The following is a 19,363-nucleotide window of genomic DNA, read 5'->3' as shown; positions in this document are numbered from 1 at the left end:
TAAGCAGCAAAAAGAGACAGGCAAGGCTCTCTGTCAGAGGAATGGGAAACAAATTATTCCAAATTTGCCCAGAGAGCATAGAGCTTGATTTTGGCCTATTTTGTTTCAATTTTGGTTTTCTCTGTGTTTCGAAGCACAGGTAAGTACATGGGTGTGAGCTGATGAGGGGAAAAGACATGAAAAATCATCACACGGTGTCTCTGTTCATAGCTGGGCCTCAACATGGTTCTATGCACTCATTTTTTAGCATCTTCTCATAGTGATATAAAACTTACTAAGACCAACTGACCAGCATAGATAATCACAGACACTGCACAAATCATGCACAAAATTCTTTCTTGGTGACAAGCAGAGGAGATGCATTCTCATGGCAGCCAACAATTCCTAGAAAGTGTCGTGTGCTCAGCTGCTCAGTCGTACCTGACACTTTGTGGACTGACTGTAGCCCTCCATGGACGGTAGCCCGCCAGTCTCCTCTGTCCATGGGATTCTCCAGGCAAGAATACTGGAGTGGATTGCCATTTCCTCCTCCAGGGGTTCTTCCTGACTTAGAGATTGAACCAACATCTCTTGCATCTCCTGCATTGGCAGGTGGATTCTGTACCACTAGCACCACCTGGGAAGCCCTAGAAAGTGTTAGGAAGGAAACACAGTCCTACCAACAGAACTAGAATCAGGTTAGCCACTTATCATTAGCTCCAGGTCCTAACCAGACACCACGCTTTTCCTCTCCAACGCAGGGCCAGAGTTCTTTGATGACTAAACCGGCTCACCACGGGCAAGCCTGTGCAGCAAAAGAGGTCTGGAATTGTTGGCCCTTGTTTCATGGCCACACTACTTTTTTTCTTTTCTTTTTTTAAGGTTGCTCCACACAGCACACGGGATCTTAGTTGCCTGACCAAGGATTGAACCCGTGCCCTCTGCCTTGGGAACATGGAGTCTTAACCACTGCCCTCCTGGGTAAGTCCCACTGTCACACTTCTTCATGGGGTTTTTTGCCTGCTCTCCTCTCCTTGAGATTTTTTTCCTCCCACTATCCACGTTTCACTTCCCGCTCCTGTCTATTTCATCTCATTTCCTTTGCTGATTCCTTTCTCTCATCTATTTCCTCTCACCAGAGTTTTTCTGGGGACTTCATCTGTCCTACAACTGTGACCATCACCTCTACACAGATGATGCCCAGATTAGGAAGAGTCTTGTCCTAAACGATAAGCAGCTATTTCCAGCTGTCTTCTAGAATAGATTTCGTATATTCTTCAAACTGAACGTGTCCAAACTCCCTCTCTGTCTGTCCCCATCCCAGCTCTGCTGTTCTCTATTTCCTGGCACAGTTACTAGCACCGCCCACCACATAAACCTTGTGTGTGGGAGTTAGCCCACAGACCTCAGACTGCTCTCTATAGAAAGTCTTGCTCAGGAGGCTGGCCACTAGCTGGCCACTGGACTCTTGGCAGGCAAATAGTTCTTTACACAGATATGAAACTTTTCCTAAGTGATAATGGCTCACTGTGCCCACACTGATTGCACAAACAATGGGGCTCATGCTAAATGCCTGGTTTCTTCCTGGCAGCCTGGAATTCTGGTACAAGCTAGGCAGAGGGTGCCTATGTGACCAGCTCCCAGTTAAAATTCTGAGTGAGTCTTTCATGAGCTTGCTTATCAGCAGATAACACTTTGCAATGTTGCCACAAGTCTTTCCTAAAGGAGAAGACTCTTGGAAGCTTTAATCTGGTTTCCTTTATATCTCCATTTCATTTCCCTTTCTCCTTTCCAGTTTTGCTAGATATCAATTTCGCTGTAATCTTAACCATGAATATGACCATACTATGAGCCCCATGAGTCTTCCTAGCAAATCACCAAAGATCACTGGGAATGATCTGAGGGTTCCTTGATGCACCTTAGTATAATTCCTGACTCTTGTTTCTTTTCCTCACCCTCTCTGTTCAATTAACCACCTAATTATCATTAGCACTACCTCTAAATATTAAAAACAAAAAATGTCCCATATTCTCCACCTTCCCTGCCTAGATGATACAACCATGACTCAATCTGGGCATCAATCTCCCTGCTTTTTCCCCACTAAAAAAGTAAAACCCAAAGTTGTAAGGGGACAGCAATAAGCTGATGCTATGAAGGAAGTTATTTCTTGTTTAAAAAAAAAAAAAAATTGAACTGAGTAAATTTGAAGACCTAATTGGCCTTATTCAAAGATTCATGGGAATTCCCTGGCCGTCCAGTGGTTAGGACTCTGTCTTTCCACTGCAAGGGGCATGGGTGCGATCCCTGGTCGGGGAACAAAGATCCCTCAATTACCATGGTGCAGCCAAAATAATAATAATAAAGGATTCATGAATTGGGCAACATTCCACTTAGCAAGTGAAAGAAGCTTCAGGAGCTGTACAGAATGGAAAGTTTTCATAGAAAGGGGGTGGGACAAGGAAGTCATAAAAAAGGTAAAAGGTTACCATATTTCAGGCAAAGTCACCTTTCTTTGGAAGAAGGGTGGGGAATCTATCAATCTATCATGCAGTTGACCTCACAGGAGCTGATGTGGTCATTCCAGATTGACCAGTTAAAGTTCACACTCCTGAGAGTAGCTGAAATTGAAATTAAATCTTAAAGCAAACCAGGTTTGCTTTCTGGGGGCAAGTGACTCCGTTTGGGGCACGTTGTTGCTGTTTTAAAGCACTCTAAAAGCCTGTTTCCTGGGCTTCCCAGGTGGTCTAGTGGTTAGGGATCTGCTAGTCAATGCAGGGACACAGGTTCCTTAGGGAAATTAAACAGTCTTGTTTAGGCTTCAGAGACAATGCAGAGCAGGCCTCTGACCTCGCTTCTAACCTGCCTGGAGACTGCCCTGACTGTGAGTGACTGCCTGCTCTGACTGCAAGACTGGCAGCACCAGAGATAGAACTGGGGACGAATCTTGAGATTGTTGAGTCCCTGGAGCGGGGCTGGCTAACCAAGCCCCAGGCTTAACAACATTCTAAATTTTATACATTAACATGAAATCAGAGCTGGAATTTGCTCACAGATTGATGATGGTATCAGTTTGTGTCCCAGGACGCAAACGGGGAACCCTGAACTGTAATCTTTGAAGTCTCACCCCCGGAGCAGAAGTGATGCCTGGGACCTTTTCCCAATTGGGTCTCCGGATGGGCTGTGACATAGGACTTCCCAACACTGTTTGAAGTCTGGATGTTGGTCAAAATCCAATTTGGTGATGTTTCCTCTGCTGTTTCTATTTCGCTTCTCTTTTAATGTTAGTATATTGAAAGTAAGCTAGATAATTCTCTAATAAATATTCATTTCACTTCAGTTCTGGGGAAGGAAATGGCAACCCACTCCAGTATCCTTGCCTGGAAAATCTCGTGGACAGAGGAGCCTGGTGGGCTGCAGTCCATAGGGTCGCAAAGAGTCGGGCACGACTGAGTGACTAACACTTCCTATTTACTCACTTATTCAGTTCATTTCAGTGGCTCAGCCATGTCTGACTCTTTGCGGCCCCATGGACTGCAGCCCACCAGGCTTCCCTGTCCATCACCCACTCCCGGAGCTTGCTCAAACTCATGTCCATTGAGTTGGTGATGCCATCCAACCATCTCATCCTCTGTTGCCCTCTTCTCCTCCTACCCTCAACCTTTCCCAGCATCAGGGTCTTTTTCAGTGAGTCAGCTCTTCCCATCAGGTGGCCAAAGTATTGGAGCTTCAGCTTCAGCATCAGTCCTTCCGATGAATATTCAGGGTTGATTTCCTTTAGGATGGACTGGTTGAATCTCCTTGCTGTCCAAGGGACTCTCAAGAGTCTTCAATTGGTAGTATTCATTTGTATACAAGGAGTGGCTTATTTTCTTAACAAATCCTTTGAACCTGAGACAAAAGTGAAAATTTTTGGCAAAACATTAGGGGAAAGTGAAAACTTTCGGCAAAACAGAGGTCAGTCCCAGGTCCCGGAAGATCCCATGTGCTGTGGGGCAACTAAGCCCGAGCACCACGAGTACTGACCGCGTGCACCTGGAGCCTGTGCTCCAAAACAAGAGACGTCCGCGTGCTGCAGATAGAGTAGTCCCCCTCGCTGAGATTGGAGAAAGCCCACGCAGCAACAAACACCCAGGGCAGTCAAAAATAAAATAAATAAATAAATCTTAAAAAAAAAAACCCGCCTGTTTCCTCAGGTGCAAGATGAGGATGATAATAGTGCCTGTTCCATAGGGTTGGTGCCAGGGGTGAATAAGAAAAGATGTATAAGCTTCAGGAGACTGGGCTTTCCTCACAGCTCAGTTGGTAAAGAATCTGCCTGCAATGCAGGAGACCCCGGTTCGATTCCTGGGTTGGGAAGATCCCCTGGAGAAGGGATAAGATATCCACTCTGGTGTTCTTGGGCTTCCCTGGTAGCTCAGCTGGCAAAGAATCTGCCTGCAATGTGGAAGACCTGGGTTCGATCCCTGGGTTGGGAAGATCCCCTGGAGAAGGGAAAGGCTACCCACTCCTGTGTTCTGGCCTGGAGAATTCCAGGTTACAAAGAGTTGGACGTGACTGAACGACTTTAACTTTTCATGAGATTATCTACCTAAAGTGCTGAGGACATTACAATCCTTTAACAAACGTTAGCGATGTTTCTGTTGTTAGTACTGATAGTCCGTGGACTCCACCTTGGCACTACTTGTGAGGCTCAGCCATTTCCAGCACCAAAACCACTTTATTATGAAACTCAGGCCTCAGCTTCTCACCCCTACAATCTGCAGTGCAAGCTCACCCCAAGATACAGACGTTTCCATCAGATTCTAAGTAGCCTGGCATTTGGGGGTGCTCTTTTCTTCTGAGTAGGTACCCCAGTATGGGGTAATGATGAGACTTAGCTTTAGTGTGGTTGTGAAACAGGAAGGAAGTGGGCAGGGCACAACATTTAAAAGAATGACAGTCATTGAGGATATGACAAAAACTGGTTAGAAGCAATTAGGTTCAAGATAGCAGAAGATTCAACTTTCCGTAGACCTTGAACCTCAGTATATGTTACTGTAATACATGAGCATGCTAAATGACACACCCACAGACACCATGATGGTTCTCTAGGTCAACCATAAAAGGCCAAAAAGTGACCAGTGGCCCACTTCCTAGAAATCCCCACTCCTTCCCCCCAAAATTGAAATAATCCTCCCACTCATTAACCTATGAAATTATCCAATCCGTAAAAACTAACCACCCCTTATTTCAGGGCCTCTCGCCTTCTGAGGTGGCCTATACTCTGTCTGTTGAGTGTGTTTCTCTCAGGACTGATCTTGTTTTTTGAGGTGGACTGCATTCTGTCTATGGAATGTATTCTTGTTGTTCAGTCGCTCAGTCATGTCTGACTCTTTGGGACTCCATGGACTGTAGCACGCCAGGCTTCCCTGTCCTTTACTATCTCCTGGAGTTTGCTCAAACTCATGTCCATTGAGTCTTGTCCTCTGTCGTCCCCTTCTCCTCCTGACTTCAATCTTTCCCAGCATTAAGGTCTTTTCCAATGAGTCAGCTCTTCGCATCAGATGGCCAAAGTATGGAATGTGTATCTCTCTAAATATATCCACTTCTTACCTATCACTTTGCCTCTTGCTGTATTCTTTCTAAACTGAAACATAAAGAACCTGGGCTTCATTAAGTCCTGAGACCAGGTGTGCAATCTTAATTAAATGACAGTGGGTTTTGGCTGGGTTTAAGTCCCATCTTTGTTGTGAGGTTTCAGTTGCAGAGAGTGGATGGAGCAGGGGAGGACCCCAGAATGGCCGTGGCATGTACCAGATTCCTGATGTTGCCACTGAAAATACTTGTTTCCTTAAATATTAAGTTGGGCAAAAAGCATCAGCTACTGAAGAAGAAAAAGCCACTGCAAAAGACTGAAAAGCCAAAAGCATCATTGAAATACAAATAGACAAGATATTCACACACACACACACACACACATAAAGATCAATATGTGAGGTGATGGATGTGTTAATTACCTAGCTGGGGGAATCCTTTCACAGTGTCTATAAATAGCTAATTATCATGATATACAATTTAGAGTTTCATTTTCAGTACCTTTCATGTCTACCCCAGGAATTTTTGTTTGAATAAAAATTCTGTTGGGATCACTACAAAGGTTCGCCACAGTAGAAATAATGAAATCATAAGTCCATGCAAAACTTAAAAATCTTATTCAGGATTCCAAATATCCATATATTTATCCACAGAGCTGAATTATTCACTCCAAAATTCCACGCTATTAAAAATCACAGACTGGTTTCCCTGGTGGTCCAGTGGTTCGGAGTCCACTTGTCAGGGCAGGGAACACTGGTTTGATCCCTCATCTGGGAAGATCCCACATGCTGGGGAGCAACTAAGCCCGTGAGCCTGTGCTCTGGAGCCCGGGAGCCCCAACTACTGAGCCATCATGCCTAGAGCCTGTGCTCGGCAACAAGAGAAGCCACTGCAATGAGAAGCCCAAGCACCACAACTACAGAGTAGCCCCCTCTCACCACAACTAGAGAAAGCCCGTGCACAGTAACAGAGGCTCAGCACAGCCAAAAATAAATAGAAATAAAATTTAAAAAATCATACAGAAAGAACTTTTGATAAAAACAAACAGGAAAAAAGCAGCAAAGGCAAATTGGGTAGTACGTTAACTTTATTTTGAATTATAACATGGAATTTATCATCAAACAAATGTATGTAATGAAGAACTTTAGGGGCTCAACTAAGCAAATGATGTGCATAGGAATCATTGCTCCTAAATCTGAAAATGCAGAGCTCACTGAATTGTGAATTAGACTAACATAAAATAAGAATCATATACTTGTGTGCAAAACAAATGCAATTTAACTTTATAAAAAAAGTTTTCAAATGCAATTTAAGGAACTGAATTTTTGTTCAGTCTTTGGTAAGGGATTAATACAGTCAGCTTCCCTGCTCTGGACAATATCATCTCATCTCATTCAGACCAAATGTGATCCTTTGTAAGCTAGAGATCCCTTGCCTACAGTTAAGAAAGTGAAAGTGAAAGTGAAAGTCGCTCAGTCGTGTCCGACTCTTTGCGATCCCATGGACTATACAGTCCGTGGAATTCTCCAGGCCAGAATACAGGAGTGGGTAGCCTTTCCCTTCTCCAGGGGATCTTCCCAACCCAGGGATCGAACCCAGGTCCCCCGCACTGCAGGTAGATTCTTTACCAGCTGAGCCACAAGGGAAGCCCACAGTTAAGAAAGCCTCCGTTAAATACTGTTAAAGCTACTGAATTCATTTTTTATGCCCCTAGTATTGATCAAGAACATTATCCATTTAAAAGGATCTAACAAATAGGCCAAGGATCATGTGCTCTAGTGGAAAACACTGTCTGTGATTTCATCCCATTTTGTCTTTGGGGACTTTGCTATCAGTACCCATTATACTATTTTGATTTATATCAGTGATGAGCAATTTTTAATTTTTTTTTTGGTTGGGGAAAATATAAAACATTTCAGCCCACATTATTTTCCTTTTCAAAATGAACATTAGCTTTATGAAATTCCCATGAAAAAAGATGTAATTGTACAACTTTGCTGAATAAAAGAAAGTCAATGAAGAAACTGGCACTGCTTTTAATTATTAAGATGTTAATATCTGGATGTTTTAGTAATACAGACAGAGCTTTCTAATTTTTTTGTCCTGAAATTAGATTGCAGGCTCATTGCTTGGCTGGTTAGGTTACAGGCATTTCTGGGGGCTCTGTGGGTTGCTCATTACTGGCTTTGCTGTGATATGGATTAAAATAAGCTGATTTTTTGATGACTGTTTTATTGATCATAACAAACTTAAAGAGAATCTCTTCTAATGTCAAAGTTATTAATTCATTACTGACTTAAAGATAATGCTTTTAGTACTACTGCAAATTGGTTAAATATATAAATATATATGTATATATATTAGGTTTAGAACATTTCCCTCCATTTTAATATGTTTTCACATGGAACATTGGCTGGAAACCACAGCAGACATGAACAAGAAAACTAAAGATGTGTTTAAATAACCGAAATGCCATCCGTGTTTATTACGGTAGGTTACAGAAAGAAGATTTAATTTTTGTGTGTGCAATTAGGCACTGACTGAGGCGTTTATACACCACTGATTTAAAAAAAGTGCATTTAATATAAATTCTGACCCCCCTCAAAGGAATAAAACCTAGGTTTCTTTCCTGGAATCAATCAGGTCAAGAACATGCACAGATGAACACTTATTAAATACTAGTAACAGTCTTTTATTACTTATACTCCTTCAATAGTAACAGTAACACAGTGTACTTACATCACATTATATCCAAGGACTCCAGAGTCATTCTATCAAGCAACGTGGTGTTGGAAACTCAATATTCCACAGCATGTCAAGTCTACTTAGTTATGGCACAGGAAGTAAATTCCCAGCAATAGACCCAGAGTGACAGCTCAAAGAGACAAGCCTACATGTCTTGTGGCTTGTGATTTTCTGAATTTCCAAATTTGCCACTTGTATCCTACCATATCAACAACACTGACTCCAGGTAAAAATGACCTTTACACATGAGGAATAAGATGAGGACTAAATGAACAATTTGTCTTTTTTTATAGTTCCATAGTCCATCTTTGAAAAGCACATGGAAGGTCAGAAGTGGCTTTTTAATAATATAACTTCACCCATTATTGATTCATAATAACCATGGCCAGGAGCCTTGGCTGGATGAGAACATTTTATACTGGAATGACATACACATTCATGTAAATATGGTAGAACCATATTTTTGAGCTCACATATATTTAACACAAAAGCAAAAGAGCATCAATTAATTGAAGGTCAGACTTTCTATCTTTTTAAAGGAACAAAGCTTCCTGTTTGTTTCTAAGAGGGTTTAACTCTGTCTTAAGAGTTTAACTGAAAGACCCAAGTTGATGTAGTTTCAAACAAGTTTCTGTGGAATCCCCGAATGAACGTCCCAGGCCCCCTGGAGTGGGGCTGGAGGCCAGAGCTAGAAGCCCACTACATTGGAAGGGTCCCTGAGCGGCTCAGCTCTCCACTCGGGACACACGGCACACAGCTCTTCTTGGTCAGGGACCCAGGGTGGGCGTTCTGGGCATTTTCTTTCTTACAGGAATTTCCAACACTATCTGAAAAGCAATTTATTTTTGGACGGTATGATTAAGATTTCTATCTTTCAGTCAAATATGGGACTGAGTTAGCTCTTCCTGTGTCCTTCTTTACTTCGGAGGAGACGCAGTATATGTTCATTTTTGGTTAGTTCTGCTGGAAGTTCATTGGCCTGAAAGAAAATAAAAGAGGCATGAGGGAATTCTCAACCACAGTTGGTGTGGTTTTAGGGACTCTGAAGAGGGGCCCCTCACCCAGACCTGCTCCTCCACTGATGAAAAACCCCACTGGACTTAGTCTTCTGTATCAAGGTTTTAAAGGTTTTTTTTTTTTTAATATACTTAAATGTACATATCACCAGTTACTTTCTTACCTCATTGTTAGTACTTTTTCATTCTTTTTAAAACAATTTATGGAGTAGAGTTGATTTACATTGTGTTAGTTTTAGGTGTAGAGTGATTCAGACATGTGTGGGTATGTATACAGATACGTGTGTGTGTATATATATGTGTTCTTCTTCATAATTCTTTTCCATTATGGTTTATTATAAGATACTAAATATAGGTCCCTGTGCTATACAGTAGGATCTGTTTATCTATTTTATATTTAGTAGTTTGTATCTGCTAATCAATCCCAAACTTCTCATTTATTCCTCCCCCACTTCCCTCTTTGGTAACCAGAAGTTTCTTTTCTATATCTGTGAGTCTGTTTCTGTTTTTTAATAAGTTCTTGCATATCATATTTTATTTTATTTTTTTAAGATTCATGTATTATTTTTGGCTGCACTGTGTCTTCGTTGCTGCGTGGGGGCTTTCTCTCCTTGCAGCAAGCGCAGGCTACTCTCTAGTTGTGGTGGGGGGGCTTCTCACTGCAGTGGCTTCTCTTGTCGCAGAGCATGGGCACTAGGCATGCAGACTTCAGTAGTTGCGGCGGGAGATTCGTTGTTGGATGAGAAGGCAGAGTCAGGAAATAGCCAGAATGTAAGACAAACGGGAAAGAGCAGCTTCATTATCCCCCATGCCCTGCCTGATCCAGCCTCATTCTACATCCTCTTTTCACAGTGCTGCTGAGACGCATTCTTCAAGCGTTTATTCTGTGAGCGAGTCTCTAGTCCAACAAACAGACATGACAAGGCAATGGTTCTCAAACTTTTCAGTCTCAGGACTTTTGTACACTCTTTTGAAAATTATTGAGGACCCTAAAGAGCTTTTGTTTTTAACTTATTAAAAGTGAAAACTGAAAAATGTTAAGTATATTTATTAATTCATTGAAAATAATAAGCCTATTAAGGTTAACATAAATTGTACATTTTTTGAAAAAGAACTAAACTTTCAAAAACAAAAAAGTTAGAAGAGTAGCACTGTTAACAGTTTTGCATATTTTGTTACTATGTAGCTTAAAAGAAGACAATTAGATTCTCATATCTGCTTCTGCATCCAATCTACTGTGATATTTTGTTTTGGCTGAAGTACAGGGAAAAAATTTAGCTTCATATAGACAGGTAGTTGGAAAAGAGAGAAACATTTTAACAGCCTTTTTGGATCATAGCAGATTTTTTTTTTGATGCTTCAACAATACAGGACAAGTGGCTGTTTCTTAAAGATTAACTGCTGTGTGCAATCTGGAACCACATCAATGAATTTTTCTATTCTGTTGCATTAAAATCCATAGGTCTATCTATCTGCAAGTGGATTTTTTTTTAAAACCTATGCTTGATTTGTAACATCCCGTACTAGTCATTTAGAAAATACCAATAAAACTGGAATTTTTATAAAATAACTTACAACATGGAAAAGAACTTACAGAGGTTTGTAAAATTATTTTCAGCCACAGTTTGTGACTCTGCTTTGATGTGTACTAAGGTGCCAATAGTTTCTTCCACCATTGTCTTTGCACCATTACAGCAAATGGCTGTGTGTGCTAAGTCACTTCAGTCATGTCCAACTCTGTGTGACCCCATGGACTGTAGCCCTCTAGGCTCCTCTGTCCATGGGACTCTCCAGGCAAGGATACTGGAGTGGGTTGCCATGCCCTCCTTCAGGGGATCTTCCTGACCCAGAGATGGAACTGGTGTCTCTTACGTCTAACCTGCATTGGCAGGGAGGTTTTTTTTTTTTTTTACCACTAGCGCCACCTGGGAAGCCCAGTAAATGGTAGCACAGGGAAAAGGGCAAATAGTGCCTCTGTATCCTTATTATTTTATTGTAATTTTTAGAAACTTCCCTGACCAGGGATCGAACCCATGCTGCCTGAAGTGGAAACGTGGAGTCTTAACACTGGACCACCAGGAAAGTCCATCTCTGTATTATCAAGAATATTGTTTTGACCTATTAGAACCTTTGAAAGGGTTTGGAGGACACCCCAACTGTCCATGGACCACACTTTGAGAACAGTTGTTACAGATGAATAAAAGGATGTTCTTGGGAACTCAGGGGAGGCAATTCAAGTGCAGAAACCTATGCAAACTGGGGAGAGAACTCAGAGGTAGTTTCTTCCCCTGCAGTTAAACCTGGAACCCCAGTTCTTCATCTGAAACCTGGATCTCAGGTGAAGTTCCTGCAGTCCCCACTTTCTAGACTGGATCCTGCTCCCTGACCCCACCTGCTGGGAATGATGAATTTGAAACAGTGGTCCTGCTGCGTACCTCGTCCTGCAGGTACACTCCTGCCCACCCACAGGACCGCTGACGCTGGTGCCAGGCTGGCAGATGGGAGTCGCTGTGCGATGCTGCCTGAGGCCAGAGGCCCCACTGTGGGGTCAATTCTACTATTAGCTTAGTTCCTGCAGGAGCAGACTTTGTATGGGCTTAACGCCTGGGCCTGAGAAAAATGCTCACAGAGAATGGACCTGCGCGCCATCTAGTCTTTGAGTAACCCTCAGAAGAACTGTTTTGCATCAATTCTTGGTCCTTGATTGACAGGCTGGGAGGTAGCCAGAGGAGTCCTCCACAGTCAGGAAGAGGAATAGATCTAAGAAGCTGTATCTCTGTCTATAAGCTTGTTAAGTGCTAATGTATATGTCCGTCTCCATCAATGTCTGTATCCTTTACCATTAAAATAAGCCTTATACTCTCAAAGTTTTGGCCAATCACATCACTGTTCTGTGTGTCATCCATACAGTTTTAAAAACCCGGTCTCATTCCTTCTCTCCCCCAGTGGGTCCCCACTGAATCCTCAGGTTGCTGAGGTGGTGCCAACCGCTATGATGGCTAGCACCCAGGCTGCCCCTAAAGTCCGTCTTATTCATGACAGTACAGGACCACAGGTCATGAATATGGATTCATGACCCACAGCATCACACCACTCTGTCCCCACAGCTCTTGGGAGAAGCTGTGTGCTGAGTCCCCAGTTGGGGTACCAGGAACACAGGATCCCTGCACCCATCGAAAAGGCCACGGTGCAAGGGGAGGAGCTACTGGGGCCATTGGTCACCCTCTCGTTGGGCGTCTGCCCCAGGGCAGAAGTCCTGGAGCTTAGAGAGCAAACGGGTGCTTCTGTGCTAGCTGAGAAGTGACTCTCTCCCTGGGAAGGCTTCAGTAGCATTCTTCACTTCCTGCTGACAGCCCTTGTCATTCTGTATTGCAATTGTTTTTTTTTTTTTCCCCCTCGCAATTGCTTAATTATTCTTATTCCCCAGTAAACTGTGAGCCCTATGAAGTCAGACACTATGTGAATCTCTTTCACCAATATCTCTCCATCGATAAGGTTCACAGCGCAGTGCATGCTATCTGTGCGTGCTAAGCCACTTCAGTCATGTTGGACTCTATGTGACCCCATTCTGTAGCCCAGAAGGCTCTGTCCTGGGATTCTCCAGGCAATAATACTGGATGGGTTACCATGCCCTCCTCCAGGGGATCTTCCTGACCTAAGGATCAAACCCGCTTCTCTAACGTCTCCTGCATTGGCAGGCAGGTTCTTTATCACTAGCATATCTAGCAGGCACTACTAAGAGTTTGTTGGATGAATGAATGAAGGTCAAGAATACATCCTCAAGAGTCCTGTGTGGCTGCTGGAATCCCAGCACTCTTGCTTCTGGAGCTGCCTCTAAAGAGCCTGGCTTTTCCAGGCTGCCTGGCTTACGGCTTTAGGGAGGGTCCAAAGTCCAGCATTTCAGTCACTGGAAATTCCCCATAACCATTATTGATGAGATTCCAGGAGACACAGGAAGAACTGCATCTTTCAGTTTCTATATAAAGATACTAAAGTTTCCCCCATGATTTAACTCAATACAGGATGGCTTAGCCATGAAGACATCTTAGGACGTCTGTGTCCAAGATGCAAAGATAAGGGAGCAACTGTGGTTTTGTGGGCTCATGATACAATCAGGTCAGCTAATGGAAAACAAATCCATGTATTTCAGGAAGAGATAAGCAGCAACATTGTCTTCAAGCACTTCAATGATAGGAACGGGGGAAATAGTAATTCCACCTGCTAAGTGGAATGAGAAAAAAGAGGCTCTTGGCATATTGTTTAACTGCACTTCAAAATGGTTTCTTTTAAAAACACCATGGGATGTTACATGGTTTTGGTTTTATTGTTAATAAAATCCAACACAGTAATGGGCTTCCCTGGTGGCTCAAACGGTAAAGAATCTGCCTGTAATGTGGGAGACCTGGGTTCAATCCCTGGGTTGGGAAGATCCCCTGGAGGAGGAAATGGCAACCCACTCCAGTATTCTTGCCTGGAGAATTCCATGGACAGAGGAGCCTGGAGGGCTACAGTTCATAGGATTTCAAAGAGTTGGACACTACTGAGCAACTAACATACAACACAGCAACAGATGCTTATTAAATTCAAGCAGTATATAAGTATAAAGTGAAAACTGCTTTTATATCCTCCCCTGTTAATAAGCACCCATCCTACTTTCTCCTTCAAAAGTCAGTAGTTTAGTTGTTTTCTCCAGACCTTTTCCAGGCTACCGTTCTGCCCCCAGTCTCTATATCTGACTGCTTAGGCAGCTGTTGAGTAGGAGGGAATACAATGATAACCTTTTTTCCCCCCGCCACGGTTACTGTGCATCCTCCCACCTCCAAGTTTGACTTAATAGAAAACTAAAATTATTTGGGGGCTATAAAAATATGGGTTGATTTTGCTCAACTGTATGTCAATAAAAAAATCTGGGTTGGCTTTACAGCTGTGGTCAAAGTCCTGTTAACAATATAAAAGCAACATTTTCCCCTTGCCGTAACCAAATAGCACACGGGCAATTCTCGAGATATGAGTACCCAACTCATAGAGGACGGTTATTAAACTACCAGAATTTTGACATTTTCAGGACACTTCTGATGATAGAACACTTATAACCTTACTCCCCCCCACCACTGCCCCCTACCTCCTGCCCCACTGTTACCTAAAAATCACTGATGATATAGGGGTTTTAAACCTCTGGGTTCAAAGGGCTTCCCCAGTGGCTCAGATGGTAAAGAATCTGCCTGCAGTGAGAGAGACCTGGGTTCGATCCCTGGGTTGGAAAGACCCCCTGGAGGAGGGCATGGCAGCCCACTCTAGTATTCTTGCCTGGAGAATTCCATAAACAGAGGAGTCTGGCAGGCTACAGTCATGGGGTCATACAGAGTTGGACACGACTGAAGTGACTGAGCACGCATGCCTGCTGGGTTCAAATATACTGCTCACTCATAACCTATAATGAGAACATTTTATGTTCTTACTATGCCCAAGAGAATTCCCTGGTAGTTCAGTTGGTAAAGAATTTGCCTGCAGTGCAGGAGACCTGGGTTCTATCCCTGGGTTGGGAAATGGCAACCCACTCCAATATTCTTGCCTGGAGAATCCCATAGAGAGAGGGGCCTGGTGGGCTACAGTTCATGGGGTCACAAGAGTCAGACATGACTTAGCAACTAAACCAACCACCACTATGCCCAAGGATGAAGTTAGTGACTGGAGCCAGAGAGATGCTGTCTTGGCTTCAGCAGATGTGATCTTATCTCTTTTCACAGGTGCCCAACGGAGGGAAAAGATGACTAAGACGGTACCTTGTTTCTCAGGGCTGGGTCCGCCCCTGCTTCCAGGAGCAGGGCGACTGTCTTAATATTCCCGCTGAGCACCGCCGCGTGGAGCGCCGAGGTCCCATTCTAGGAGAAAAGGACAGCGTGTGTCAGGTGACAGCTCACAGCTGTCCGCACTCGGCTTGGCTTTCCTCATGAACCAGCCTGACTGGGGATACTGTAATGCTAGAGCCTTTCTCGTCCTTATCTTCCTTTTTCAAAGTCACTCACTTCAGCGTCTAATACAGTGTCCTCAGGGACACCGCAGACAGTCAGTATAAATACTGCCAAATCCTTTTGCAAGTACAATAAGGGATCTGCCCAGTGTGTCCATGACTTCATGCTCACTTGGCCCGTTGTAGATGCATTAGAACTTGCTATGGGAAAAACAACAATGCTCCATCAAACTTCTTTTTTCTTAAGAGTCTGTGCTTCATGTGAACACACTTCTGCGAGGCTGGAGGTATAGCTTGCTCACCTACGGGCCAGCCTGTCAGCCCAGCTGCTCTCACTCCACATGCACAGCGGGGCAGCACAACAACGATGGAACCACAGGGCTTAAGAGTAAGAGCAGGTGGGGTTGAGGACCACTCCCTGCCCTCAGCTCCAAGCTGAAGCATCTCTGGGTACAGGGGGGACCTAGTGAATAGGTTGCTGACATTTTATGACATTTACTGCAAACATTGATTGACATAAGGAAGCAGCTCTGTGCAGCATGTAGCTGGATTCTGGGAGGGGAGAAGAGAATATAGCAAACCTGATAGAAGAACAATGGACAATTATAAAATATCTGTTCTAGAAGGTACATATGTCTGTGAACAGCACCTAAATGCAAGCTTAGTTTTCAAATTAATCATTGTTTATAGATATTGGGTTGGTCAAAACATTCCTTTGGTTTTTTTCTGTAAGATGGTTCTAGTGGCGCTCAGTTGCCTTTAACTTCATTCGAAGCAATTTTGTTAGATTACATTCTGACAGCTGTTGTATCAGTGTTGTATCATTAAAAAAAGACTTGCTAAAATTGGTGAATTTTTGTGTAGCCACTTTAATATTGAAGATGGAAGGAAACACATGTTATAATATTAATAAAATATTAATATTATACTTTATTACTGTATATGTACACATAAAACTTTCTGATTTTGTAGACAAGTTAAATGAATATCATACCCAGAGAAAAATTCCGGCAAGGCAGCAGTTTTCCATGTCTGTGTACCATGTTTACCATGCATGGCGATATGTTAATCTGATAACATGACATTCACTTAAATCTTAGCCAATCTATCAACGTTGCCTACGTGTAACATGGCTAAGAATCAAAAAAGCTAAGAAAGAGGTGCTGAAACAAGACTAGATATTGCAAAGACCATTTCTGCAGCTTGTTTCTTTTATTCACAGAGAATTCACTTTCACAGACTATTTGTTCTTACTTTCCAAACAGTTTTTACAAAGTATAGTTTTTTGACTTCCAAGCTCATGGGAGATCAGAATTAGCTCCTTGGGGTGAGAGAGGCCAGAACTGAAAAGAGGAGCTCTGTATCAGCTGACATCAGCCTTGGAGCCTGAACATATAAAGGTCAGACACAAGGCATCCAAAAAGCCTCTGGGGTCATCTAAGGGCAAGTACTTCAGATACATCAATAAATTCTCAAAGTGCTAACCGACTGTCCTACGTTTACAACAGGTTCTGGTGTCATCTTTCTAACAAAACAGGAGCGTGTACACCAGGAATCAGCAAACCACAGCACTCAGGCCAAATTTAGTCTCTTTCACCGGTGCCCCACCCCCCACGCCCACCTGTTTTTCTACATCTTGATTAGCCCAGAATTTAAAAAATGTTAAAAAGAAGACTTTTTTGTGACATGTGAAAATATGGAAGTTCAGAAATATAGGACTTCCCTGGTGGTCTAGTGGTTAAGAATCCGCCGGCCAATGCAGGGGACTTGGGTTCGATCCCTGGTCTGGGAAGATTCCACCTGCTGCAGAGCGACTAAGCTTATGCACCACAACTGCTGAGTCTGGGCTCTAGAGCCTGGGAGCCACGATTATTGAGCCCAGGTGCCTACAGCCCGTGCTCCCCGGCAAGAGAAGCCACTGCAAGGAGAAGCAGGTGCACCACAACTAGAGGAACACCACACACACAGCAACAAAGACCCAGCACAGCCAGAAATAAATAACCTAAATAAATAATTTTTAAAAAAGAAATATAATAGCCATCAGTGAAGTCTGATAAGATACAGCAACAGTTTTTGCTGTTGTTTCATTTTCTATGGTTGCTTGCTCTGTACGACCGCTGAGTGAAGCCGTTCCAACACAGACTGTTCAGCCCACCAAGCCTAACATATTTGCCACCTGGTCCTTTATTGAAAAAGGCTGCCAATGTCTGGTAGATCCTCCAGTTTAGAAATATTTTAACTCAAAATGATTACAACTTAATAAAGGATTTTGAGGGCTCTGTTTTCTGGAAGACCCAGCCCTCCAGGATGACACGGTCTCTGAGGTGTGCAGATGCTTGAAGCTTATTTCATTCGACCTAGGCTAACAGTGTGGTTCTTTGATCCAGGTAATGAAGAGAAAAAATGTACCTGTCCTTCATGTTTTCTGGGACACAAATCATGTCATGATTTGTGGAGGACTTCACCAATCTTCCAATGATATATTAATATTAATATGGTTGACTCTCTGATTTAACATTTCATTACTGTTGTCTGATTTTTTTTCCCCCTAGAAAACTGGTTATAGACTCTGGTTCACCATTTTTATTACCTTTCCATTTCTACCAGTGCCCAGGAATCTCCAAAATTAAGAAATTGTAGGTATGTTCTGCAGTGGCCATAGGACTGGAAAAGGTCAGTTTTCATTCCAACCCCAAAGAAAGGCAATGCCAAAGAATGCTTAAACTACCACACAACTGCACTCATCTCACATGCTAGTAAAGTGATGCTCAAACTTCTCCAAGCCAGGCTTCAGCAATACATGAACCGTGAACATCCAGATGTTCAAGCTGGCTTTAGAAAAGGCAGAGGAACCAGAGATCAAATTTTCAACATCCTCTGGATCATTGAAAAACCAAGAGAGTTTCAGAAAAACATCTATTTCTGCTTTATTGACTACGCCAAAGCCTTTGACTGTGTGGATCACAATAAACTGTGGAAAATTCTGAAAGAGATGGGAATACCAGACCACCTGACCTGCCTCTTGAGAAACCTGTATGCAGGTCAGGAAGCAACAGTTAGAACTGGACATGGAACAACAGACTGGTTCCAAATAGGAAAAAGAGTACGTCAAGGCTATATATTGTCACCCTGCTTATTTAACTTACATGCAGAGTACATCATGAGAAACTCTGGGCTGGAGGAAGCACAAGCTGGAATCAAGATTGCCAGGAGAAATACCAATAACCTCAGATATGCAGATGACACCACCCTTATGGCAGAAAGTGAGGAAGAACTAAAGAGCCTCTTGATGAAAGTGAAAGAGGAGAGTGAAAAAGTTGGCTTAAAGCTCAACATTCAGAAAACCAAGATCATGGCATCTGGTCCCATCACTTCATGGCAAATAGATGGGGAAACAGTGGACACAGTGGCTGACTTTATTTTTCTGGGCTCCAAAATCACTGCAGATGGTGATTGCAGCCATGAAATTAAAAGACACTTGCTCCTTGGAAGCAAAGTTATGACCAACCTAGACAGCAGATTAAAAAGCAGAGATATTACTTTGTCAACAAAGGTCCGTCTAGTCAAGGCTATGGTTTTTCCAGTGGTCATGGATGGATGTGAGAGTTGGACTATAAAGAAGGCTGAACGCCGAAGAATTGATGCTTCTGAACTGTGGTGTTGGAGAAGACTCTTGAGAGTCCCTTGGACTGCAAGGAGATCCATCCAGTCCATCCTAAAGGAGATCAGTCCTGGGTGTTCATTGGAAGGACTAATGTTGAAGCTGAAACTCCAATACTTTGGCCACCTGATGAGAAGAGCTGAAAAGACCCTGATGCTGGGAAAGATTGAGGGTAGGAAGAGAAAGGGATGACAGAGGATGAGATGGTTGGACGGCTTCACTGACTCGATGGACATGGGTTTGGGTGGACTCCAGGAGTTGGTGATGGACAGGGAGGCCTGGCGTGCTGCAGTTCATGGGGTCGCAAAGAGTCGGACACGACTGAGTGACTGAACTGAACTGAGGTATGTTCTCTCAAGAATACAACTAACCAAGGAAATGGTACCTGGATTCTACTGCAGTCCCCATTGCAGACTT

General features: G+C 43.1%; 1 protein-coding gene across 1 annotated transcript in view; it reads right to left on the bottom strand.

Annotated features, from left to right (window-relative positions):
- Positions 1–8,229: 8,229 nt before the first annotated feature.
- The window catches only part of ANKRD29 (ankyrin repeat domain 29), a 51,397-nt gene continuing 40,263 nt past the window's right edge, over positions 8,230–19,363 (bottom strand). The window contains exons 9-10 of the mRNA XM_043444334.1: positions 15,098–15,196; positions 8,230–9,277 (exon numbers count right to left, since the gene is read on the bottom strand). Coding sequence (XP_043300269.1) covers positions 9,194–9,277; positions 15,098–15,196 — 183 coding nt within the window. The 3' untranslated portion in view covers positions 8,230–9,193. The remainder of the gene's footprint in view (positions 9,278–15,097; positions 15,197–19,363) is intronic.

Source organism: Cervus canadensis, chromosome 23, assembly GCF_019320065.1.
Source record: "Cervus canadensis isolate Bull #8, Minnesota chromosome 23, ASM1932006v1, whole genome shotgun sequence".
In the NCBI taxonomy this organism is placed as follows: Eukaryota; Metazoa; Chordata; class Mammalia; order Artiodactyla; family Cervidae; genus Cervus; species Cervus canadensis.
The sequence above is the reverse complement of the archived record's forward strand: the minus strand, read 5'-3'. Positions and strand labels throughout refer to the sequence as shown.